The following is a 26552-nucleotide window of genomic DNA, read 5'->3' on the forward strand; positions in this document are numbered from 1 at the left end:
GCTGTAAAGAGCAATATTGTTTAGCAACCTGGAATGTCAGATCAATGAATCAAGGTAAGCTGGAGGTGGTCAAACATGAGATGGCAAGATTGAACATCGACATCTTGGGAATCAGTGAACTAAAATGGACAAGCATGGGCGAATTTAATTCAGGTGACCATCATATCTACTACTGTGGGCAAGAATCCCTTAGAAGAAATGGAGTAGCACTCATAGTCAATAAAAGGGTGGGAAAAACAGTCCTGGGGTACAATCTCAAAAATGACAGAATGATCTCAGTACAAATCCAAGGCAAACCATTCAACATCACAGTAATTCAAGTCTATGCCCCAACCACTGAGGCCCAAGAAGCTGAGGTTGATCGGTTCTATGAAGACCTACAACACCTTCTAGAACTAACACCAAAACAAGATGTCCTCTTCATCATCGGGGATTGGAATGCTAAAGCAGGAAGTCAAGAAATCACCGGGATAACAGGCAAGCATGGCCTTGGTGTACAAAATGAAGCAGGACAAAGGCTAATAGAGTTTTGCCAAGAGAACACGCTGATCATAGCAAACACTCTTTTCCAACAGCACAAGAGGCGACTCTACACATGGACATCACCAGATGGTCAATATCGAAATCAGATTGATTATGTCCTTTGCAGCCAAAGATGGAGAAGCTCTATACAGTCAGTAAAAACAAGACCTGGAGCTAACTGTGGCTCAGATCATGAGCTGCTTCTTGCAAAATTTCGGCTTAAATTGAAGAACGTAGGGAAAACTACTAAAGTATGGTTTTAGATTCAGGTATGACCTAAATCATATCCTTTATGAATATATAGTGGAGGTGAGGAATAGATTTAAGGGATTAGACCTGATAGACAGAGTGCCTGAGGAACTATGGATGGAGGTCCGTAACATTGTTCAGGAGGCAGCAACTCAATCCATCCCAAAGAAAAAGAAATGCAAGAAAGCCAAGTGACTGTCTGATGAGGCTTTACAAGTAGCTGAGGAAAGAAGGGAAGCAAAAAGCAAAGGAGAAAGGGGAAGATATATCCAGCTGAATGCAGAGTTCCAGAGAATAGCAAGGAGAGACAAGAAGGCCTTCTTAAATGAACAATGCAAAGAAATCGAGGAAAACAATAGAATGGGAAAGACTAGAGATCTTTTCAAGAAAATTGGAGATCTCAAGGGAACATTTTGTGCAAAGACGGGCATGATAAAGGACAATGAAGGCAGGGACCTAACAGAAGCAGATGAGATTAAGAAGAGGTGGAAAGAATACACAGAAGAAGTATACAGGAAAGATCTGAATGTCCCTGATAGCCGTGATAGTGCGGTCACTGAACTTGAGCCAGACATCCTAGAGAGTGAAGTCAAGTGGGCCTTAGGAAGCATTACTAACAACAAAGCTAATGGAGATGACAGTATTCCAGCTGAGCTATTCAAAATCCTAAAAGATGATGCTGTTAAAGTGCTGCACTCAATATGCCAATACATTTGGAACACTCAGCAGTGGCCACAAAACTGGAAAAGGTCAGTTTACATTCCAATTCCAAAGAAGGGCAATGCCGAAGAGTGTTCAAACTACCGTAGAATTGCGCTCATTTCACATGCCATTAAGGTTATGCTCAAAATCCTACAAGCTAGGCTTCAGCAGTATGTGAACCGAGAACTACCGGAACTACAAACTGAGTTTCGAAGAGGCAGAGGAACTAGAGATCAAATTGCCAACATTCACTGGATCATGGAGAAAGCAAGAGAATTCCAGAAAAGAATCTATTTCTGCTTCATTGACTATGCTAAAGCCTTTGATTATGTGGATCACAACAAACTGTGGCAAGTTCTGAAAGAGATGGGAGTACCAGACCACCTTACCTGTCTCCTGAGAAATCTGTACGAGGGTCAAGAAGCAACAGTAAGAACCAGACATGGAACAACTGATTGGTTCAAAATTGGGAAAGGAGTATGACAAGGCTGCATATTGTTGCCCTGCTTATTTAACTTATATGCAGAGTACATCATGAGAAACTCTGGTTTCAGATGAATCACAGGTCGGAATTGAGATTGCCGGGAGAATTATCAACAACCTCCGATACGCAGACGATACCACCCTAATGGCAGAAAGCGAAGAGGATCTAAAGAGCGTCTTGTTGAGGGTGAAAGTGGAGAGTGCAAAAGCTGGTTTGAAAGTCAACATTAAAAAAAACGAAGATCGTGGCATCTGGCCCCATCACTTCCTGGCATATAGAAGGGGAAGAAATGGAAGCAGTGACAGATTTTATTTTCTTGGGCTCCAAGATCACCGCAGACGGTGACTGTAGCCATGAAATTAAAAGACGCTTGGTCCTTGGGAGGAAAGCGATGGCAAACCTAGACAGCATAGTAAGAAGCAGAGACATCACCTTGCTGACAAAGGTCCGTCTAATCAAAGCTATGGTTTTCCCAGTAGTAACGTATGGCTGTGAGAGCTGGACTATAAGGAAGGCTGAGCGCCGAAGTCCCCTGGACTGCAAGGAGGTCAAATCAGTCAATCCTAAAGGAAATCGACTCTGACTGCTCATTGGAAGGACAGATGCTGAAGCTGAAGCTCAAATATTTTGGCCACCTAATACGAAGAGAAAACTCCCTGGAAAAGACCCTGTTGCTGGGAAAGATTGAAGGCAAAAGGAGAAGGGGATGGCAGAGGATGAGATGGCTAGATAGCATCACTGATGCAATGAATATGAACTTGAGCACAGTCCGGGAGAGAGCACAGGACAGGAAGGCCTGGTGTGCTATGGTCCATGGGGTCACGAAGAGTCAGACGCGACTTAACGACTGAACAACAACAATGATCCAGCATGTGCAGATGTAAGGCAACATATATTCAGTTCAGGCAATAATTTACAAATACATCTACTATAGCAGCATGCAGCCACTGAAAGTGTGATGGAGTGAATTTTGGGAAGTTCCTCACTGGAGCTGCTGAAAAATGTGTGGGAAGTCAGAGGAAGAAGATCATAACTGTGGGAATAAAGGGGGAGAAGAGGCTGTAATAACTACATATAAGTGTCTCATGTCAACAGGGTGTTTGGCAGCTATTTATGCATTGCCAAAAAAAACGAAATGCATCACTACCAACAAAGACACCAAAGTGCATAATATTTGTGTATGCTAATGCTGACGTATAGATGCAAATTTAGAAATAATTATAATTTAAATGGAAATACAGTGCATCTCACCATAGTGAAGTAGACTGACCATGTGACCTGTGTGCTTGCTCAGTCTGGTATCTGTTGATGGGCAACTTCAAGGCCCCACTCTCCATTCTTAGGGTTCTTTAATCTTACAACCAGACTTGGACTGGACAGCCTAACAAATAGAGGACACCTTCAAATAGAGAACTGTCCTCTATGATGTAGGACACCTGTCAACCCTAGAAGGGTTTATCTGCATAATAGTAGGAGACTTCATAAGCCAAACAGGAAATGGAGAAGGGAAAGATTCTGGAACTGGTGAGAAGCCAAAGCATTGGTCAGTGTAAAGGTACTTGTTCACTTGGGCATTTCATGGTAATCATTTGGCAGCATCATGTGGAAAGTAAGGCTTTCTACTTTGAGTGTCCTTGTGAAAAACCTTCAGACTTATTTATAGAGCTGTTAGGAACCCTTAAACAAAAAGCACTCTGCATATTTAAATGTTATGTAATTTATAACTAATAATCATTTAAATTTACCCATAAGAATCCTGTGTTTCCCCTATTGATTCCTAGGACAATCTTTTTTCTTAAAATTAAAAGAAATCAATCAGCTAACCTGAACTAAAGCTGCAACAAAACATAACCTTAAAGCATCTTAAAAGAGAATGATCTGTAGAGGCCCTGCTCAGGCACTAGATGGCAGCTGCAGATTTCAAAATGAGTTTTGCAAATTCAGCTTTCAGGTTTTACAGTGTTTGCTCCCTGTAAAACGTGATATTTTCTGTGGGATTAAATATTTATCTCAGCCAGACATTGGTGGCTTTCTGGATTAGTGCTATTCTGTATTTGGTACATCATCATCATTGGTACCTTTTCTTCTTAAAGTCTTCTATCCATGACATTCCCCTTATGTTTGTTGCTATTTCTGGAATATAGAAGGTGGTAATGTGTCAAACCGTCTTCCAGAGTACCTGCCCCAGTATGCATACTTATTTATTTATTTAAATTTACCAAAAACGTTTTTTTTACTGTGCCCTTTTTCAATGAGCCCAAGCTAACAACATGTTAACAGTTTCTAAAAGTTTGACAACAACAATAAATAAAATATAGCATCCATATATATACCAGTAAAACAGCAGGGAGAAAAGAGGGGGGAAATACAGTAATAAAAATAATTTAATTACAGCCATTAAAACCACTTCAGAAAGGGAATAACCATTTATGTCTGTAAAACCTTTCTAAAAAAGAAGGTTTTGACCATCCTATGGAAGGCTGTTAGAGAAGAACAGAAACAAATCTCCCTCAAGAGCAGAGTTCCAGAGCCTGGGCACAGCCACTGAAAAGGCTCTCTCCCTGGTTCCATCTAGGCATATTTCTGGGGACACTGGAATCCTAGGAGGACCTCTGATGATAATCTCAATAGGTAGATAGATTCCTATGGGGAAGACATTCCTTCAGACAGTGGAGGTTGGTGGCTCCAAATCAGTGGGGTGCTGAATCTGCTCTCGGTTTCAGTCAAAACCAGTCAGAACACCTTGGATAGTTCCTTCAGAGTTCTAACTGGTTCTGACTGAAACTCAGAGCAGATTCGCCACCCCAGTGACATCAGAGCCACCAGCCTCCACTGCCTTCAGATACCTTATTCCCAAATAATGTTTGTAGAAGGGTGTTTATATTCTTGTAGAAGAAATGTGATCCACTAGTTGTGTGGCACACACATTTCTCTGGAACATAGTCTCTCTGCAATGGAAAAGTAAAATCCCCAGAGTGTCATGACATGATTTGTGACAGTGTGTATAACCCATGCATGTGAAGCATTTATATGCTGGTGCAGCAAGTTTGTGTAGGAAAGTGGAGAAGTAAAATCTGCAGCGTATCTCATTGCTAATGACTAGAGCTCCATCTACATGGAAACGTAATGAGAAGGTTTTTCCGGTTATTTCTGGATTTTCATGAAATCACTTTGGTCCTTCAGGGGCACACAAAGCAAGAAAAGTAGAGTATACATTACCTAAAAACCCACTTTCACAGGTCACACAGCACTTGAAACCCCCATACTTTGCAGTTGGGTGGGCAGAGTAGAACTGATTGTCATAAGCCCCATAGGTGCTGCTCAGCGAATGAGAGAGGCTTGTTCCCTGCCCCTGCCCACCCTCCCATGCTCAGGGAAGTTTACTGGAAGCACTGCATTAAGCCTCTGTAGTTTACCCCACACCTCTCCCCTCTCATCCACCATTGAGATATTGTGAAAGATTAAAAGATACTGTGCTATTGTGAATGGGAAAAACAGGCTACATAATCTGTGAAGCAGCTACTGCGCTATTGTGAAAGCTTGAAGCAGAGGTACTGCACTCTTCTGAATGGGATACAGTAATAAAAATAATTTAATTACAGCCATTTATGTCTGTATTGTGAATGGGGAAAGCAGCTCCTGTGCTGTTGTGAATGCCTGAAACAATACTGTTTCAATACCTGAATGAGGGAAAGAGGCTAGATACTGCGAATGGGAAAGCAGCCCTACTGTGAATGCGGAGAAAGAGAGAATGGGGGGAGGGGTAGCCACCACCCCTTGACTAGGTCACTGCCAGGTCACAGAAATAGGCACGCCCAGGATTTAATGCGGAGGAATGGGGCACACTGCAACGGAACCACGCAAGAGCTGCATTTAAGGAAAAAAGACGCACTAAAAGGACTTCCTGAAAATGCACCTTTTCCAGGGGGAAGCTGCAGGGTTGCTGCAGATTGGTGACAGCATCATTTATCATGAATGATCCGATGTGCTGTCTCTCCGTGCTGGGTGCTTTTTTCTTGACCATGATGGACATGAGCCCATGAAATGAATAGGGATGTCAGAGAATTCCGCCATGGATCTCGGTGAGGCCGAATGCCAGTGCATTTGGCCCCCCGAAATCTATGATGGAACGAAGCCCCCTTCCCCCCCACCCTGCAAAATGGGCCCAGAACGGAGCACCTACCTGCTGCTGTCCATGCTGATTTGCGAATGGCGGCCACGTCTGCGGCCACCATTCGCTTCTTCCATGTAGCCGTGATAGGCTACGTAAATACTTACGTAGCCTATCACGGCTAACGCAGGGACGCCATTTGCATCCCTGTGGAAGCCATGATAGTCTACGTAAGTATTTATGTAGCCTATCATGGCAAAACTAAGGGAACGCAAATGGCGGCGGCTACGGCGGCCGCCATTTGCGTTTGCTATTTGTTTGTTTTTTTGCCGTGATAGGCAACGTAAATATTTATGTAGCCTATCACTGCAAAATACAGGGACTCAAATGGCGGCAGCTACAGCAGCTGCCATTTGCGTCCCCGCAGGCTGCCCAGCGGCCAGATGTCCAGCTGCGGGCAGCCCTGGCCAGCGGCTCCGCAGAATCTCCGCAGAGCGGAGCTAGCCGGAGAGAATTTCGGGGGGAGGGATGGAGCACCTTCCCCCACCGTGAATGTCACCCTTCGAAAAGGTAAGTGACTTTCGTACATCCCTAGAAATGAACTACAGACTTTTTAGGGATGTCAGAGAATTCTGCCACAGACTCCAGCGGAACTGCCTCCCCCACCCCACCACCCTGCGGCTCCAGCAGGTCTCCCGGCCGCTGCTGGGCTGCTGTGGCCACAAATGGCGGCCATTGTAGCGGCCGTCATTTGCATCCTTGCAGTAAGCCGTAAATACTTACGTAGCCTATCACGGCAAAGAGCAGGGGCGCAAGTGGCAGCCATTACGCCATTTGCGTCCTTGCAGTAAACCGTAATAGGCTACGTAAGTATTTGTGCCCCTGCCCTTTGCCGTGATAGGCTACGTAAGTATTTACGTAGCCTATCACAGCTTACTGCAAGGACGCAGATGGCGGCCGCTACGAGGGCTACCATTTGCGGCCGCAGCAGCCTGGCAGCAGCCGGAATTACGGCTGCAGCCGGCCCTGGCCAGCGGCTCTGCAGAGCTGCCGTGGAGCAGAGCCAGCCAGGGAGGATTCTGGGGGGAGGGACAGAGCGCTTCCCCCCCTACCGTGGATTGACCGGCACGGAGCCAGGCAGGGATTTCATACATCCCTAAGACTTTTCTATATTTTCTTTCACACATACCTTAGAATCAGAGAGGCGGCATATTTTCAAGTTAAATTAACTCCTACTTTCGGAAACAATACCCACTGTTCACATGCGATGAACTTGAAATAATTTATAGCAGAACCAGTAATTTCTAAATTCTTAATCAACTCAAGCCGGTGACCTGATATCAAATGCAGTCAGTCCAAGGATCATATCAGCTCTTATTCAAACAAATAAAGTATGATAGCCTCATATTGATCCGTATACAACAATATATAGATGAAAAACATTTTCCAGCTATTTTGTACTTTAGAAGCTGCCACCCCACCTTATGCTTTTTTCAGAAAAAAAGTCCCATGTCCTTAATGTGACACAGCAATAGTTTGTACAAACATTGTGGATTTGAATGCATTTTGTCTTATATCTGTACAAGACTAGAGCAGTCTAAAACAAAACTTTTTAAAGAATGACAAACAAAGAATATTTTGGTTCTAGAATAATAGATTTTGAAAGGTCTGGAAGGTCATTTAGTCCATCAGCTTGAATTTAAGTAAGATCTGGATTCTCCAGGGACTCATTATGATGACCCTGGTTATTGTTTGCTCTGATTGAGAAAATCTCCCTGATTATTCAGGGGCTCTTTTTTTTCTACTTCTGTCTTCTGTTACCCTTGGATTAATCTTTTAACTATGTAAATAATTCCAAGGTTGAAGTGGGGAAGAAGGTTTTTATTTCAGGTATAAATGTTTACTTTAACATATTCTTAGATGTTGAGCATGCAAGTAAGACCCAGTGCTTGACCCTGTCCAAGCGCAAGGACTGCCAAAATAGAAATTAATTTCTTCCACAAACCTTGCCCGTTTTAACATGCATTATTTTATTGAAAATGTTTGTCTATTGATAACCTAAAATAAAAGTCAATGAAGATGTGAGCCCACAGAAGCATTTGTTTAGGGAAGTACTTTTAGTTAATCACATTTCACTGGTTAAAAAGATGAATATAAATTATGTGAACTATCAAATAAAAGGATCTTGGCATAGTAATGTAAATCAAGTGTTGTAAATCAAGAGGTATTTGGAATGGTTGTTTTGAAAGCTGGAATTTCTTTGGAATACCAATCTGATTTTTGCCAACATAATTTCCATTTTCAGTAAGACATTCATAAAAAGTGTTCAACTAAGGGTGGGGGGTGTAGATATATTTGTGTTATCAAAAATCCATAAAATATTATTTCAAAGTATATACATTACTGGATGGGAAAACATTTCAGAACATGTCTTTGACAAGAAAATTCACCTATTCCAGTAAGATTTCTTGTTATATAATTTGTAACATGAGATTGTTGCCATACAAGAAAAAGAAGGACTGTATTTTCAAAACTTAATTTTCAGTGCATAAAAAATATTGGGATTAAGTTGCCTAGAAGGGTTGTTACAGAATCATGGCTTGGGTATTTGAAGAAGCGGGTAAAAATCCATCAGTGATTGCTGAGTTGACATTTTATTGTACTTTATTTCATTGTTACTCATATTTAAAATGTGTTCCTCCTATTAGGTGAAATCAAGATAGATAGCCACAGTAAACTGACTGAAAATGAACGTTGCATTTCTAGTGGTTGTATCTTGATTTCACCAGGTATGTTACTTTTTTTAACTGTTTCTCAGATTTTAAATAGCCTGTTTTTTACAGTTGCTTTTCAGAGGCAGCAGCTTATGGCGTTTATGTGCACGTGACGGTGGCCTCCTGGAGGCTACTCTCAGTTGCCCATTGCAGGATGAGCGGCTGCTTTTCACGCAGCCATGTGTACAGTCCTGCTTTTGGATATTTCTGGGATGAATTACTGAGCTGCTAATGTTTGCAGATACTACATTTGTTGTTGTTCAGTCGTTAAGTTGTGTCCGACTCTTCGTGACCCCATGGACCATAGCACGCCAGGCCTTCCTGTCCTGTGCTCTCTCCCGGACTGTGCTCAAGTTCATATTCATTGTATCAGTGATGCTAGCTAGCCATCTCATCCTCTGCCATCCCCTTCTCCTTTTGCCTTCAGTCTTTCCAGCATCAGGGTCTTTTCCAGGGAGTTTTCTCTTCGCATTAGGTGGCCAAAATATTTCAGCTTCAGCTTCAGTATCTGTTCTTCCATTGAGCACTCAGGGTTGATTTCCTTTAGGATTGACTGATTTGACTTTCATGCAGTCCAGGGGACTCGTAAGAGTCTTCTGCAGCACCACAGTTCAAAAGCATCAATTCTTCGGTGCTCAGCCTTCCTTATAGTCCAGCTCTCACAGCCATACGTTGCTACTGGGAAAACCATAGCTTTGATTATACGAATCTTTGTTGGCAAGGTGATGTCTCTGCTTCTTACTATGCTGTCTAGGTTTGCCATAGCTTTCCTCCCAAGGAGCAAGCGTCTTTTAATTTCATGGCTACAGTCACCGTCTGCGGTGATCTTGGAGCCCAAGAAAATAAAATCTGTCACTGCTTCCATTTCTTCCCCTTCTATATGCCAGGAAGTGATGGGGCCAGATGCCACCATGATCTTAGTTTTTTTAATGTTGACTTTCAAACCAGCTTTTGCACTCTCCACTTTCATCCTCAACAAAAGGCTCTTTAGATCCTCTTTGCTTTCTGCCATTAGGGTGGTATCGTCTGCATATCGGAGGTTGTTGATAATTCTCCTGGCAATCTTAATTCTGACCTGTGATTCATCCAACCTGGAGTTTCTCATGATGTACTCTGCATATAAATTAAATAAGCAGGGTGACAATATACAGCCTTGTCATACTCCTTTCCCAATTTTGAACCACTCGGTTGTTCCTTGTCCGGTTCTTACTGTTGCTTCTTGACGCTCGTACAGGTTTCTCAGGAGACAGGTAAGGTGGTCTGGTACTCCCATCTCTTTAAGAATTTGCCAGAGTTTATTGTGATCCACACAATCAAAGGCTTTAGCATAGTTAATGAAGCAGAAATAGACATTTTTCTGGAATTCTCTTGCTTTCTCTTGCTTTCTCCAGTTGGCGATTTGATCTCTAGTTCCTCTGCCTCTTTGGAACCCAGCTTGTACTTCCAGTAGTTCTCGGTTCACATACTGCTGAAGCCTAGCTTGTAGGATTTTGAGCATAACCTTGCTAACATGTGAAATGAGCACAATTTTATGGTAGTTTGAACACTTTTTGGCATTGCCCTTCTTTCGAATTGCAATGTAAACTGACCTTTTCCAGTCTTGTGGCCACTGTTGAGTGTTCCACATAGGTTGGCATCTTGAGTGCAGCACTTTAACAGCATCATCTTTTAGGATTTTAAATAGCTCAGCTGGAATACTGTCATCTCTGCTAGCTTTGTTGTTAGTAATGCTTCCTAAGGCCCACTTTCCTTCACTGTCTAGGATGTCCGGCTCAAGTTCAATGAGTGCACTATCATGGCTATCAGGGACATTCAGATCTTTCCTGTATAGTTCTTCTGTGTGTTCTTTCTACCTCTTCTTAATCTCATCTGTTTTTGTTAGGTCCCTGCCTTCTTTGTCCTTTATCATGCCCATCTTTGCACAAAACTCTGATTTTCTTGAAGAGATCTCTAGTCTTTCCCATTCTATTGTTTTCCTCGATTTCTTTGCATTGTTCATTTAAGAAGGCCTTCTTGTCTCTCCTTGCAATTCCCTGGAACTCTGCATTCAGTTGGATGCATCTTCCCCTTTCTCCCTTGCTTTTCGCTTCCCTTCTTTCCTCAGCTACTTGTAAAGCCTCATCAGACAGCCACTTTGCTTTCTTGCATTTCTTTTTCTTTGGGATTGATTGAGTTGCTGCCTCCTGAACAGTGTTACAGACCTCCATTGATAGTTCCTCAGGCACTCTATCAGGTCTAATCCCTTAAATCTATTCCTCACCTCCACTGTATATTCATAAGGGATATGATTTAGGTCATACCTGAATGGTTTAGTGGTTTTCCCTACGTTCTTCAGTTTAAGCCGAAATTTTGCAAGAAGCAGCTCATGATCTGAGCCACAATCAGCCCCAGGTCTTGTTTTTACTGACTGTATAGAGCTTTTCCATCTTTGGCTGCAAAGGACATAATCAATCTGATTTCGATATTGACATCTGATGATGTCCATGTGTAGAGTCGCCTCTTGTGCTGCTGGAAAAGAGTGTTTGCTATGATCAGCGTGTTCTCTTGGCAAAACTCTATTAGCCTTTGTCCTGCTTCATTTTGTACACCAAGGCCATGCTTGCCTGTTATCCCGGTGATTTCTTGACTTCCTACTTTAGCATTCCAATCCCCTATGATGAAGAGGACATCTTGTTTTCTTGTTTTGGTGTTAGTTCTAGAAGGTGTTGTAGGTCTTCATAGAACCGATCAACCTCAGCTTCTTGGGCCTCAGTGGTTGGGGCATAGACTTGAATTACTGTGATGTTGAATGGTTTGCCTTGGATTCGTACTGAGATCATTCTATCGTTTTTGAGATTGTACCTCAGTACTTCTTTTCCCACCCTTTTGTTGACTACGGGTGCTACTCCATTTCTTCTGAGGGATTCTTGCCCACAGTAGTAGATATGATGGTCACCTGAATTACCCATGCTTGTCCATTTTAGTGATGTCGATGTTCAGTCTTGCCATCTAATGTTTGAACACCTCCAGCTTACCTTGATTCATTGATCTTACATTCCGGGTTCCTAAACAATATTGTTCTTTACAGCATCGGACTTTCTTTTCACCACCAGATGCGTCCACAGCTGAGTGTCCTTTCAGCTTTGGCCCAGCCGCTTCACTCTTTCTGGCGCTACTTGGAAATTCCCTCTGCTCTTCCCCAGTAGTATATTGGACACCTTCCGACCTGAGGGGCTCATCTTCTGGCGTCATCTCTTTTAGCCTTGTGATACGTTCCATGGGGTTCACTTGGCAAGAATACTGGAGTGGGTTGCCATTTCCTTCTCCAATGGACCACATTTTGTCAGAACTCTCCGCCATGACCTGTCCATCTTGGGTGCCCCTGCACGGCATAGCTTATGGCTTCACTGAGTTACGCAAGCCCCTTCGCCACAACAAGGCAGTGATCCATGAAGGGGAGATACTATATTATTTGGCTACAATTGTCTCTTTTAATCAATTCAGTTTATTTACTTATTCTGAAGTAAGAATAGCCTTAGGGTATAATCCTATGTAGATAGGCAGTTGCCTCTGAATTCAGAAGCAACCGCCTATGCAATGCAGGGCAGGAGAAGCACGGAGGGGGTCGTTCCCTCCGTGCTTCTCATGCCCTGCATTTTTGGCTAGACAGCCGATTGCAGCTGTCTAGCTGTGGGAAGGCTGAGCGGGGGAGGAAGCTGCTGTACAACGCATTGGATGTGTCGTACAGGCATTTCCGTCTTCCCCGCCCCAGAACGCCCCTTTTCGGACGCTCCGCATTCCTCTTGTGAGCGCAGAGGACGGGGCTGTTCCACGCTGCCTCTGAGGCAGCTCAGAAGTGGGGGAAGGTCAGTTCTCCAGGAACCAACCTTGGAGTGTGGTCTCTGAGGTCGGTTCCCAGAAAACCAGATATCCTGTGGCTGTCTAGCCACTGACTAGCAGCCATAGGATTGCTCCCTCCAAGACTCAATCTCCTTTTTGCTTGCTAGGCTTGCCTGATACAGAACACCTAGTGACATGGTCTTTTGTTTAAAAATTTCAGTGGGACTGGCAATCTTGCTTTCAGTTAAGGAATAGAAATAATACATTCTGAATACTTATTAATTATAATGAAGTTCCAAGAAAAATTGCTTGTTGTTTTTACAAATGTTTATTTTCTACCTCTTTTGTCCAATTCATGTTAATTATCTACATGGGAATCTCTAAATATTGCATTTAAATCACTTAGAATAAATTACCAAGGACAATCCCGTGTGAGAACTGGAGGATTTGATAAAGGAAATGAAGGAGATCAAATACAAAAATATGGGAAAGACCTCCATTTTCTTTTTGATAGAAACACAAATACATATTTGAGATAAGTAATTGAAGAAAATAGGACACTGAAATTTGCAGGTACATATTCATTTGTTTAAAAGGGACAAATGCCAACAATATGACCTTTGGGTGAGCCTCCAGTGTCAGAATACAATCAGTGATCATTTCCTACTATTCCATGCAATCCCTGTGGGAGTTGGTAAATACTTTGAACATCTTATCTCAGTAATACCTTAACACTGACATTATCAATAGGAAGAGGGTTTGGGGGAGTAAAGAGCTGAGAAACAGAAGCATACATCTGAGAGTTGATACCATGAACATCTACAGAGGGCTGGATATTGGAACTGGGGAGTTTTGTACCCATTTCCATAGTCTGAGTGAAATACTTGGACATATAAAATTAGCTTGAAGATGGCCAAAATTACTTCAGCCTTCCCAGATGCCTCTATCTGCATATCTCTAGCCTCCTCTGCATACCTGACTATATAATCCAATGCACTTAGAGTCCTCTTCATCTAGAATGAAGGGTCCAATATACACTCAGAAGGTTGCAAGGTGCCTGAAGTCCTTAGACAGTTCCGAGCATGGGTAGTGCATCTAGGCTGGACATCATGGGAACTATTACATTAGGAAGGGACTGATTCATGCTAGGCACGATATGGGATACAAGAAGGTGTCTAAGCCCATTTGCATTCCTTATGACCTCTCAAACAGCCAAATTATAATTTAATTACAAATCAGAGGGAGGAGGGGTTCCCACCTCTATTTACTGTATTTCTTCCATATATTCAAATTTTTGGAAGAGGTGGGTACTTGAAATATTATAAGAAAATGATATAGTAATTGGGTCAAAATATTTTGTTTCAGTGCCAAACATATGATACTTGTCAGTACCATATCCCATGCAGGATAAACATAAACATCTCTGACTAGTAAGGATGGCTTTTCATTTGACTTGCACATGCCTGAAGGGAACCAGGTTGGGGAAGGCTGATCTTAGGTTAGGGCTGACCATAAGCCCAGTTACATAGCATCTTGTTTTCTGCATTAGGAAAAAGCAAGTACAAAAAACCCTGAGTTCAGTGCTTGGTGTTCCCCCACGATGGTGAGGCTTAATAGATAACTGATTTTTCATGCTGATTTCCCAGCCACCCTGCACAGCTGGTATTTAGAAAACTACAGTGGTTAGCAACTGTTTGCCATGTCGGATTGGAAACTACTGATGCTGCAAAATTGGACTTTGCCATCTGTATACAACTTTGGTTGGATCCAAGACCTTTTTATTGCCCTAAATGGCAGCTATTCATGTTTGTACATTTGGCAGTGCAGAGTAACGAGGTGGATTTTATTTAATTTTTCCAGAGCCAGTCTTTTCTATCACTGCTTGGTATTTGCCCATGCAAGAAGGTGGTGTCTAGGTGAATTTGCATCACTGCAAAATCTGTAGTTATCACTGAAAACCTGTAGTTAAGAACGTAAGAAGAGCCATGTGGATCAGACCAAAGGCCTGAAAAGTAGTTGACAAGTAGAAAGGGTTCTGTCTCCATGGTAACAAAGAATGTGCTGTCTGTGTTGCACCAGCATAAACATAGTTAATTATACATAATTTAAGTACAGCCACCATGTTGTATAGAATAGCTATTTATAAACCTTTAGCAAATCTTCATTCTTTCTGTCTTATTGTATAAAATCAAGGAGCATGTACATAGCAGAGAACCTCACCTTTTTCGCACGAGTGATACATTTGTACTGTCTTAAATGACAAGCTAGCCTACCCATCCCCAAAATCAAAATGTGGTAATGTGCTGCTTTTCAAAACAGAAGTAACTTAGGTTAACTGTTTGATTACATAAGTAGATATAGAATATTATTACTCTTAGAGACTTTGATATCTGCAAGGGGACCTGAAAGATCAACATCTAATTTTAACCAGACAAAAGAGACTGTCTCCAATTAGAAATGCCATCTTTTATGTGTCTTATTATTTAATAATAATTTCTTTTATGTTGAAATTGGTTAGTATGGGTATTATAAAATTAAAGGATGTGGCCAATCCAGTGTTTTCCTCTTTGGCTGAACTCAGAGGAAAAAATTCCATCTTTCCACAAATGAGATTTTTAGATACTGTAAACTGAATTAATCTTTTTAGGGACATTCTAGAACTTATCTCAAAAGCAAGCCAATTTTTGTGTAGAAGGTCATTGTCTTGTTTTTCTTGAAGCAGTCCTTTCATCTCCTCAGTGGACAGATAGATTCAGAAAAATTAAAAGAGGCAAGATGTTCTCTCTGGGAAAATAAAATCCTGGAAAAGATTTAGGGGTAAAAGTAAGGTTTTCCAACCTATAACCCAGTAAATAATTAGTTTCTGAAACAAATTCTACTAAAGCTCTGTTGAGCATGTTTAAAAATATTTATTTGAAGATTATATGTGTTCAGTTTGCACTGGTTCAGTTTTCCAGCCCCTGGCTTTTTAATATCCTAAAGCCGTCTCCCCAGCCTGGCACCCTCCATGTTGTGGAGACCGTGCTATCTGGGAATTATGACCGTGCTGGTTGGAGATTATGAGAGTTGCAGTCCCAACACATCTGGGGGGCACTAGGTGGGCAAGACTGTCCTAAAGAGTCAATTAATAGACTTCTTACAGTTGGGTCAAATCATTAACTTCAGCAGGACTCCAGTGACGGTGGTTGTGAAGTCCTTTGTAAGACATCCACTAATATTGCATGTTTAATCATAAAACTATGGAACATAACAACACTTTGTCATGAACGTACCCATGGTTGTGGTCCTGCCTACATCAAAACTTCTTTGGTTTCCCGTTCAGCACTTTAATTCCAAATTGAAGCTATGTCAGAAGTTCCCTGAAAAAGACAGTGCCTTATGAAGGAACATTCATGTCTACGTTTTGCCTTTTAATTTTGTGGGCAGGAGGGCTTCTCCTGGCTTGCTTTTGTCTCTGTCTTACATGCACACAGGCAAAGACCCTTCATGGTGGCTCATCTTAGTGTTTAGGTGGCTTTGGGACTGGGTGACTCAAATGAGCATTAAAAAACCAGTGATTGAAGGCACATAGCTTTGAAGTTTCTGGCACACAGTAATCATATGACCAATATCACAAAGTCTATCCTTGAATTTCTGTACCACATACCCTTTTAGGGCCAGGTTTATCTTGGAAGTAGTATTTTTAGTATACAAGCAATGGGATAAGGAACTTTTGAATTCCAGGAGTATAGACATGTGCATCACCTCCATCACTCTATTGTTCTTTTATTTTTTTTTTCTTTCTGTTTCCCTGGAAGTTTAGGGAATTATTGTCATCTAAAATATTTTCATACCATTCACTTAAGAAACAATGGTGCATGCTAACCTGTGTTTTTCTTAACCTGGAAGATTAGTTTGACCTTTTGCATTTAACGTGGAGAGCCCCTTCATTAATGTTGATTGTTTACCATTTTTACATTAATTTGAAGTGTCAGCCTATAAACATTAGAGTCTTTGGAAACAGCCTTGTTTGTGAAACAAATTCCTACAAGTTTGTGGTTTTATAATCATTTTCTGGTTATGAATTCCAGAAGAGTAATCATGTTAGTCTACAGCAACAAAAAGTGCTGTGGTGTCGGTCCCGGCTCCTGTCAAGTTCGGAATAACGGGGAGACAGAGATGAAGGAAGAGAAAGGAAAATGCAGTAACATGGAACTGCAAAAGCGGGGTCTTCTAGTTGCTCATACCAACCAGCAAGCTAGCCTGACCTTGAAGGATTTATAGAGATCATGGGGTGTCATGAACTAGCAAGCCCCTCCTCTGTGAGTGGAAGGGAAAACTAGCAAAATAGTGTGCCCTGCTCCTTTTTGCCCTTCCCTTCCTGTGGCCTTTTCTGCTGCCACCAGGTGGGAATCTTTTTTCTCTCTGTCTGCCTGCACTAAACAAGCCTCAAAATCCTCTAGGTCTCAGGTATCTACTTTAGACAGTGCGGGGACTGGCCATTAGGTTAGGTCTAGCTAATGTAGCTAGATTATTATGTCCCTATGTTATGCAGGTTCCTTATCTAAACAATATCTTATTGTCTTATTGTCATTGTTGTTTTCCAGTTGTTTTCCGGGCCAAATTCAAGGGGTTGGTTTTGACCTTTAAAACCCTACATGGTTCCTGCCCAGCCTATCTTAAAGAGCGCCTCCAGCAACACCAGACAGGCCACTTAACAAGATCAGCCTTGAATGGTCATCTCGCTGTCCCATCAGCCAGGACAGCTGCACTGGTGGGGAAGAGGGAGAGGGCCTTCTCTGTGGTGGCCCCCACTCTGTGGAACTCCCTCCCTAGGGAACTCCTCCATGCCCCCTCTTTAATGAGCTTCCACCAAGCATTAAAAACGTGGTTGTTCCAGCAGGCATTTGGGGTGGGTTAGGGTATTTTTAGAAATATGGTGTTTTTACAGCAGAATTTTATTGTTTTAAACTGTTCTATTATGTGCTCTGTACATCGCCCAGAATGGCTGGGTGACCAGCCAGTTGTGCGAATAAATAAATAAATAAATAAATATTGGCCCAACTTTTTCAATTAGTGCTTTAGTTCCAGCAGCTATAATCTCTTCTTTCCTCAAGGATTTTTGGCCTTCTTTCTCTCTTTCCTTCTTTCTGACTCCCTGCTGCCTTTGATTTTAATTTTTCTTAAAGTAAATTTACCTCCCCAACTCCAACCAATCAAGAGAGTAGTTTCTTGTTCAGTTCAGCAAACTAAGTTTCTGTTTCCTGACTAAAGACTGCCTTCCCCACCTCTTTCTCTCATTCTGACCTTTTGTTGAACTTTATAATCTGTAGTTTAGTGGAAAAAAAACTACTAACCTTTAGGGGAAACGTACTACCACACACACACACGAACATACAAGGTTTAAACTCGTAATATCCTAAAATCAAATTAATACAAAAATGGAGGGCAGTTCTGTTCCTTCACAGCGGGTAAGAGGCTTCCCTTGCTAATCTAACTGGTCTGCCTGAAGTTAACTCCTTTGGTCAGGTAGATGTGGGTGATGGTAGTGATAGTGCAGGTTAAATCCTTGCTGACATTCCTCAGGACCCAGGTTCAGGACTCTCTGCATGGAAACACTCTCTGCTCTGTAGAAGAATTGGGAATAACTGCCACTAACCTACCACACTATAAAGTACAGAAAAGGCTTTGTGTGATCAAAGTAACATGTGAACCAGACATTGCTAGTTATTTTCCCATGAGTTTCAGTAGAAAATGCCCCAGTTCTCAGTGAAGTTGGCTATTGCCAAAATAAATCGGATGTTTTTTGTTGTACATGTAAAGGAATAGATGTATCTTTTTGCAGCCTTGATGTAGGATGTACATTGTACATTGATTAGCATTAGTGTTGGCTGACATTCTTATTTTCTTTTTTTGTGTCCATATAACAAACTGAACACAAATGTCTGGTTATTTTTCTCTAAAACAAAACAAAACCCCCATTATTTTAATTGGAAACTTAATGAATGAAAAACTGGCACAATATGCTGTAATTGGAGAAATAAACTAAGTTATCCTTTAGTCTCTTTCCATCATACTGTTTAGAGCCTTGGATGGTTGCTCTTTGGCTATTTTCAAACATCACAATTCAAAGTGGCTCCAGTGGTAAACACAGGCTTATTTTGGCATTTTTGTAGCCTGTCATTTGCTCCAGGATGAGTGATCTCCAGCAACTAATACATGGATGTTAATCAATCAAAATAAGCTCTGCTTTTATGGTAGGAGCAACAGATGGGTCTTCTCCAATCCTCTTTGGAACATAGATATTGCATGTCTATGTAATGCTGCTACATTGTAAACTTGGTGAAACCCAGTCTTCCTAAAGACCAAAACAAAATGCATTTTCTCCCTGGCCGTGATCACACTATGAGTGACTCCATTTGCTTCCTAGTAAAGTGAATCCACAGGCTCTTTTTTAAAAAATTGTTTCTGGCTCTTATTGTTACAAAGGGAACAAAAATGGTAAATGTGACACTTACGTTAAGGTTATGAAAAAAGAGGATGTCTGGAAGCACTACCAATAGGCTGCAACACATGCATGCACACACTCCAAATCCTCAAGAAGACAAGGCTAAGTTCAGCTTTTTGAAGTGTACTTTTGTGTTGTTGTACCCAACGGTGTCTGCCTATCTGCTCATGTTACAGAGTGAAAGTGAATAAGTGTTTAATCTGTGAAGTAGCCCTCACTGAGTATGTAATAGCACTTAGATCTTTATAATACACTTAGAGCACAATCCTGTGCATGTTTAGACAGAAAAAAGCCCTACAATTCCCAGCATGCCCCAGGCAGCATGGATGGCTGGAGGGACGCTGGGAGTTGTAGGACTTTTTTCTGTCTAAACAGGCATAGGATTGCGCTGCTAAGTATACACAAGGTGCTGACCAATTGATACGCTGCTATCTTTAATCTCTTTGTACATTTTCTCTATATATGCTGTCAAATGCCACATTCTCTTTCTGTCTGTTGACTTATCTTTCCTTTTTGGTAGGAGGATGTTGCAATGAAATCAGAAGAGAGGACAAGTGAAATTCAGCGGCTTGAACAGACCATACAAGATCTGAAAACAAAAATTGCTGAGTTAGAAAAACAATTTCCAGCAGCAGAAGTACTGGTTTCCAGTAGAAATCAATGGAATGAGAGTAGGTGGCCAACTTGTGAAAGACTCCCTAATGCAGTTCTTCAAGAACATGAGTCACTTGCCCTACCTAAAACGATAACTGCAAAATCTGTGCAGACTTCGCCAACAGGTGATTATTTAACGCACACGATGCCTTCAGCCAACATACTGCCACAAGCACCCCCCCACTTGAAAGGGGATCCAAGTCAAGGGCCAACTCAGCCGTTGCCAACACTTGAGCCACAACCCACCTTTTGCTCTGAAATATCCTTAGTTCTATCACCAAAACGGATTTCTGTACAAGTGGATGCTGCCCAAGAAAAACTAACTCTGTCACAGCCTTCAGGACCGGATTCTAATTTGTCATCTTCTTTGTTTCAAGAGGAATCAGTATCATCAGCTCCCCACCGAGATCTAAGTACTGAGGCTATGACCTACAGTGAACATTCCCCTTCCTTATCCTCTTGCCCCATTTCTGGCTTTCCCACTGGACTGTATGGCACAGGAATGACTGCTTCCCTGCCTGGAGCAGGAGGCCTGTTTTTAACTTCATCCTCAGCTAGTTCAGGTGTACTGCCTCTGCCATCCCTGCACGCCTCAGGGCATTCCCTGTGTTCGCCTGGCACAATGCCATCTCCTCCCCCACCATTGCCTTGTGAAGGGGTACCTCCTCCACCACCTCTACCTGGAATGGATGTGCCACCACCTACCCTTTCTTTGTCTTTTGCAAGCATCCCTCCTCCACCTCCTTTGCCAGGAGCTCGAATGCCTACAGATATCCCACCACCTTTTCCAAGAATGGGAGTGCCACCTGCTCCACCTTTGCCAGGGGCAGCTATTCCTCCACCACCTGTGCCTGGCATGGGCATTCCACCCCCTTCCCCGCCTCTTCCTGGAAAGGAAATGCCACCCCCTCCCCCACCTCTGCCAGGCATGGGGATACCACCCTCTCCTCCACCTCTGCCAGGCATGGGGGTTCCACCCCCTCCCCCACCTCTGCCAGGCATGGGGATACCACCCTCTCCTCCACCTCTGCCAGGCATGGGGGTACCACCCCCTCCCCCACCTCTGCCAGGCATGGGGGTACCACCCCCTCCCCCACCTCTGCCAGGCATGGGGGTTCCACCCCCTCCCCCACCTCTGCCAGGCATGGGGGTACCACCCCCTCCTCCACCTCTGCCAGGGATGGGGGTACCACCCCCTCCCCCACCTCTGCCAGGCATGAGGGTACCACCCCCTCCCCCACCTTTGCCTGGCGCAGGTGCTCCCCCTCCTCCCCCACCTTTGCCTGGTATGGATGTGCCACCTCCTCTACCTGTTAGCCTTCCACAAGTTTCTGGGTTTCTTCCCCCTCCCTTGCCAAGTGGTTTATTTGTAATGGGGATGAACCAGGACAAAGGGAGCCGGAAACATGCAATAGAACCTTCTCGACCAATGAAGCCTCTTTACTGGACAAGAATTCAACTTCATAATAAAAGGTAACACCCCTGTTAGAAATGTTGGTTTGAAGTTTTTGAAATTGGATCATGATATACACATCGCATTAGAACTGAAAAATATTAGTAAATCAAATCACTGTACTTTGTTCTTTCTACACTATTATAAACTAGGATCCATGTTTACAGAGCTCAGTTTCGTGTTGGTTTTTATGCATTTGTGAGAGAATGTTAGGAAGAAGTGTTTTTTTCTCCCCTGTACATGTGTTTAAAGGTAAATATTATCAGGTGGCATAGTCCATGTTCTGCTTGGTAGTGAATACTCATATTTCTTAGGGCAGCAATGTGTGTTATGTTCCTTTCTGAATCATATGTGTTACTATAACCATTTATATTTTCAATTATTTCATGCACATTGTTCTTTCTCAAGGAGCTTTCCAAGATGGTCTCTTGAGCTTCACACACATGTGGCAGCACCACCAAATTCCCTCATTGCGATCTTCATGTGGCTTGCCTGTGACCATAGTCGCATGGAGATAACCTCTTGTGAACTGAAGTCTGTATGCGCATGGTTACACAGGATTGCAGCAATTTCCTGTGATTCGGGCAAGTCTACAAACGTATCCTCAAGTTGTCAAGAAGTGATCCAATATGATTAGGAGAGTAGTTTTAGTTTATACTGGGTCATGGGCTTGAGCAACCTGGACAAAAATCACATAGTGGGAATTCAGTGTTACTGTCACATGCCTAAACCAGCCCTGCAGTTCTCACATTAAGGGAACCTTTGAGTTGCTTCTCACAGCACTTTCAAACATACTCTTGCCTGTCAGGAAGGAGGCTGACAGAAGGACTGAGATGGGGAGAAGACGTTATGCGCACAGCAGAGGTGTCTAAGATAAAGCAGAGGGATAATCTTGAGGCTCCAAAGCCTAGTATGGGGAAGGAAGGGGCTCTCTTTTCAATTGTAACACATGTGTGTCAGTTCAGGAGCCAGGCTTAATTTCTAAAATAAGAGATGCCAGGTGCCAAGCCTTCATGAAAGCCATACACCCTGATGTTCATCTTCTGCCTTGGAATTCCACATGGGTGTGAGCAGGTTGTTTTGTGGAAAATATGCTCTGCACATGCCCAGAAATGTATTAATATTCCATAAGCTCTCTCCAGGACTGGATCCTGGCTGGCACTGAAACAAGTTCTGTGTCCTAATGATTCCAGACATTACATGTTGTGGGATTGACACCAATGAAAATTAAGGAAAGCTAGATGGAACCAATGGAATGAAAAGCATCTGTCAGAAGAAAAAAAGAGTGCTATTATTTGGTAGTTCAGGTGTCATCTTAGTCATTTTGGGTAAAAACATGCATCCATATAGTTAGGTAGAGCAAAATATGTATAGATGTTTGCAAAAGCCCCTGTCCTGAACTGTTAGACTTGCTCCATAATATCATTTTATCAAATTGCATTATACAGATGGAGATCTCTGGCTGAAAGAGTGACTTTCTTAAGACCACTTGAGGAGGGAGATTTCTGATGTTCTCTTACCATGGCAGAAGCCCACACATCCTCTTTCAGTTGAGTTTCAACATCTTAATGGGATTTGCAGGAAGTACATATTTCACACATGACCCTGCATGTGCGGAGTTTGCTGTCACTTCTGATGTTGTAGCTGCATGCCCCAAAGCCACCTACAGTGAGTCAAAGGAAGAGGTAGGATTTAAACCCAGCCAGGAGCAAAGGTCATTCACAGCCCACCCATCTGTAAAATGTAAGTTTGCAAGACTTAACTATCCCACCCATTAAGTAAGTGGAATTTGAACTCACTTTGTAAAGCCTGACTCTACATTAAGGACAGGGTGACTCTGTGTTTAAACTAGTTGAGGCCATAAGATTGAAACCAATTAACATAATAACCCACTTAGAAGGTATTTGAACTGGAACATGCTTTTCTATGGGCAGGGCAGGATCTTTCTAGATCCTCACTTCAACCTGAAATTTCTGTTAAGCCAAATCAGGAGGCAGTGCACAAGAAGTGCAGCGGCTCAAACCTGCCTGGAAACCATGCCCTTAGGTGTAGACGGTCTGCTCTCACATCTGTCACATGTCCGTTTGCTCAAAGTGGAGGGCAGTGCATGTACTCAGAGAAGACACACTCTTTATTATTAGTTACACATGTTCCTTCCTTTCATATTGAAAACAGTTTCTAGGGATGAGCCCTGTCAAGAAAGACACGAAGAGAAATATTTAGGAATATTAAAAAGTGGCTGTACAAGGGAACTTCTAGTCTGTAATGTGGCTGGAGAAGATTTCAATGCATTGTCATCTCTGTGTGTGGCTGTGGGGGTGGAGTTGTTTTCACAATGTTTCATGGGGCCTTTTTAGAGCACAGAAAGCTAAACTAAGGTTCTGTCTGTGACTTTTTCCCCCTGCTTGTGTCCACTACTGTGCGCCTCACTCCCTTTCCCAATTTCTCTTACCTTCTGACAGACTCCCCCGTACACAGTCAGTCTCTCTCTCTCTTTCTCCCCCCTCTCTCTCTCTCGTGGGGAAGATAAGAGCTGGTTAGCTCAGACTATGCTGCTGCTAGCGGCTTCTTATTACAAGAATTCTCGTCATGAGAATTCTAAGGAATCAAAAGGCACAATACAATCTCTCCTCTCAGTGTGGATCTGTTTCAAACATAAATCAAAGATAGCATGAGCTGTACACTGATTCATGATGTCTGTGACAAAATTTACAATTCTTTGCAATAGTTCTGGTTATCTGTCCTGTGTAAACCTTATGCCCTATTTTGTAGAAGCACTTTCTTTTCATTCCTGAGTTTACATTTTCAGCTTACTCAAATATAATGTTAACTTGAAAATAATTATTTTCCAGACCATGTTATCTTTCTTTACTACTGCCGTAGTAGTTGTGGTTGGAAGCCTTTAGATATTAATGCATAATGCATACATTATAGCATATGTACCTATATATTTAACTATAAACACAGAATCCTGAAAAGTAGTGTTTATGTTGTGCAGAAAATTTACACCATAGTTACTTTAATATGTGTCAAATAGGAATGTTAATGTTTAAGTTAATTTTTAACTAGAAAAAATGAATGCTGCTTTTGCTAGCAAATTGATATTCGTCATCTGTCTTCATTCCACCATTTTGTGACTATTTAGTCTGATATTGTCCTACATAGGTCTTTTGCTTAACTTTAGAGATTCTAGTGCTTCACTTGTGTGGGAAAAAATTGAAGAGCCTTCCATAGATTACCATGAATTTGAAGAACTGTTTTCTAAAACAGCTGTTAAAGAGCGGAAGAAACCCATTTCAGACACCATCACAAAGACAAAGAGCAAACAAGTGAGTAACCTCTTGCAGTCTTTCTTTGGCAGACAAACCATTTGCTGGAAAATGTTGACCAAGTCTACTGGAAGCGAGGAATCGGGTTCAGTAGATCTATCTGTGGGTATTTCATAGTTAGTGGATATTGAAGTGAAGATAAGATAAATTTGGCACAAGAAAGTAGAGGCAGAGGGTCATGAGGATGTTGTGCCAACTTAGGTATTTTTATTTTGGCAGCAGCATCAAATTTCAGTGGCAAATTGCCACTTTTCCCCATTGCCCTAGGAAGCACTAGTTGAATTGTGCAAGTGTTGATTTATAGTAGTGCAATGTCATTAGCGCTGCGGCATAATTGGATGCTACCCTTTGTGTGCATTTCTTTCTTCCTTACACTGACCATCTGAGTCCTAGAAAGACTCCAGGGCAGCCTTCCCCAAGTTGGTGCCTGCCAGATTATTGGACTACAAACCATTATGTGAATGTGTTTTTATACTTTATTTAATGTATTTTAATTGTTTTTCATTTGTGTGAACCACCCGGATTGCTTCGGCTATGGGAAGGAATAGAAATATAATAATTGAATGAATGAACCCCCAAACATCCCAGCTGCTGGGCATTCTGGCTGGGGATGATGAGAGTGGTAGTCCAAAACATCTGGGCACCAGCTTGGGGAAGGCTGCTCTAGGGTTTTTATCAGATTAGCATTGCCTGTGGCTTTTGCAAATTGGTGTAATAATCTGAACAAAATGCTATGATTGTCATTCTTTGCCAAACAGGGATTTAGTAGTCTGAGAATCAAGGTGCTGAGTACTATATTGAAATAAAGTCCGATTAATATAGCATCTTGTTGAATTATACTCTTGGTGCCTTTCCAACTAGAGTTAGAATTATGAACTCAAGATAATACGTTATCTTTTTTTCATTTCAGCATTTCTCATTGCACAAATATGCTTTTTTTAAACTGTAGAAAAGCAAAAAATAAGAATCAGAATATAGTATTTCAAAACAAAGGGGGGTTAGATAGAATTCCATCTATTATGAGCATCCATGTCTCCATCAAATAAACATTTGACATTGTTTAGAACATCTGCATACCTTGCAAAAATATCAGCTTATGCAGAAGTCAGTATTGCTCTTCAGATTTTCTTCAGTACACCATACTGAATAGCTTTATGGTTAGGGGAAGCATCATTCAAATTGTTGTTGTCTTCCACTGAAAACATCGCCAGACTATTTATGATAGGGTCATTCTATATTAAAATAAATGGGTGTGTCTGCTCTGTGAAATTGACTTTTATTAATATATCATGAGATTTAGCAACACAAACCTCTGCAAACAATAAAATGATGACTACTGAGTTGGGTTTGGCAAACAGTGGTTAAATAGGCAGGCAGTAGTTGCGGTTAAACATTAGTGGCTGTGGTTTTTAATGTCTGGCAGTGTTTGTTTTTCTTTGCAACGGTAAGCACTTTATATTATTATTTTTTAAATTGGAGCTGGATACCCCTCAAGGTCTCTAAAAGTACATGTTTTTCTGAAAATAAACTTATTTAGAATAGAATTCAGCTCAATAATATGAAAATATGGAGCTGCCTTACAGAACATTGGCTCATCTAGCCCAATTAAATGGCTGTGTGCCTGTAGACTGTCAATTTTCTGCAGTATCAAAGAAAGCTCTGCGTCTGCATTCCATTATGCACACTAGAACCCACTAGAATAGCACAAACCCCTTCCAATTGTTTACACCTCCCCTCCCCTCCCCCCCCCCCCGCCAAGAGATTGCAGCCTTCATCAGCATTGCAGTATAGAACTTGTGTATAGACAGGCCTTTTGTTGCTAGTAGAGACAGCTTGAACTCTAACCATAGAGTGTGTGTTTTTTGTAGCCAATTGTTGACAATACAAGAGCCCTGCTTGTTTAATCAGAGCCATTGTCTACAGAAGCCTTGAAAGTAGGGGGAAACTTTTGCTAGTCTTCCAGTGTCC

General features: G+C 42.1%; 1 protein-coding gene across 1 annotated transcript in view; it reads left to right on the forward strand.

Moving 5' to 3' along the window:
* Positions 1-26552, forward strand: part of FMN2 (formin 2) — a 248940-nt gene that overhangs the window by 61394 nt on the left and 160994 nt on the right. Inside the window, exons 4-5 of the mRNA XM_084819532.1 lie at positions 19669-21275; positions 24440-24584. Of these exons, the coding sequence (XP_084675658.1) occupies positions 19669-21275; positions 24440-24584 (1752 nt within the window). The remainder of the gene's footprint in view (positions 1-19668; positions 21276-24439; positions 24585-26552) is intronic.

Source organism: Heloderma suspectum, chromosome 1, assembly GCF_057233095.1.
Source record: "Heloderma suspectum isolate Gila_16-S chromosome 1, 16-S_ref, whole genome shotgun sequence".
NCBI classification, from domain to species: Eukaryota; Metazoa; Chordata; class Lepidosauria; order Squamata; family Helodermatidae; genus Heloderma; species Heloderma suspectum.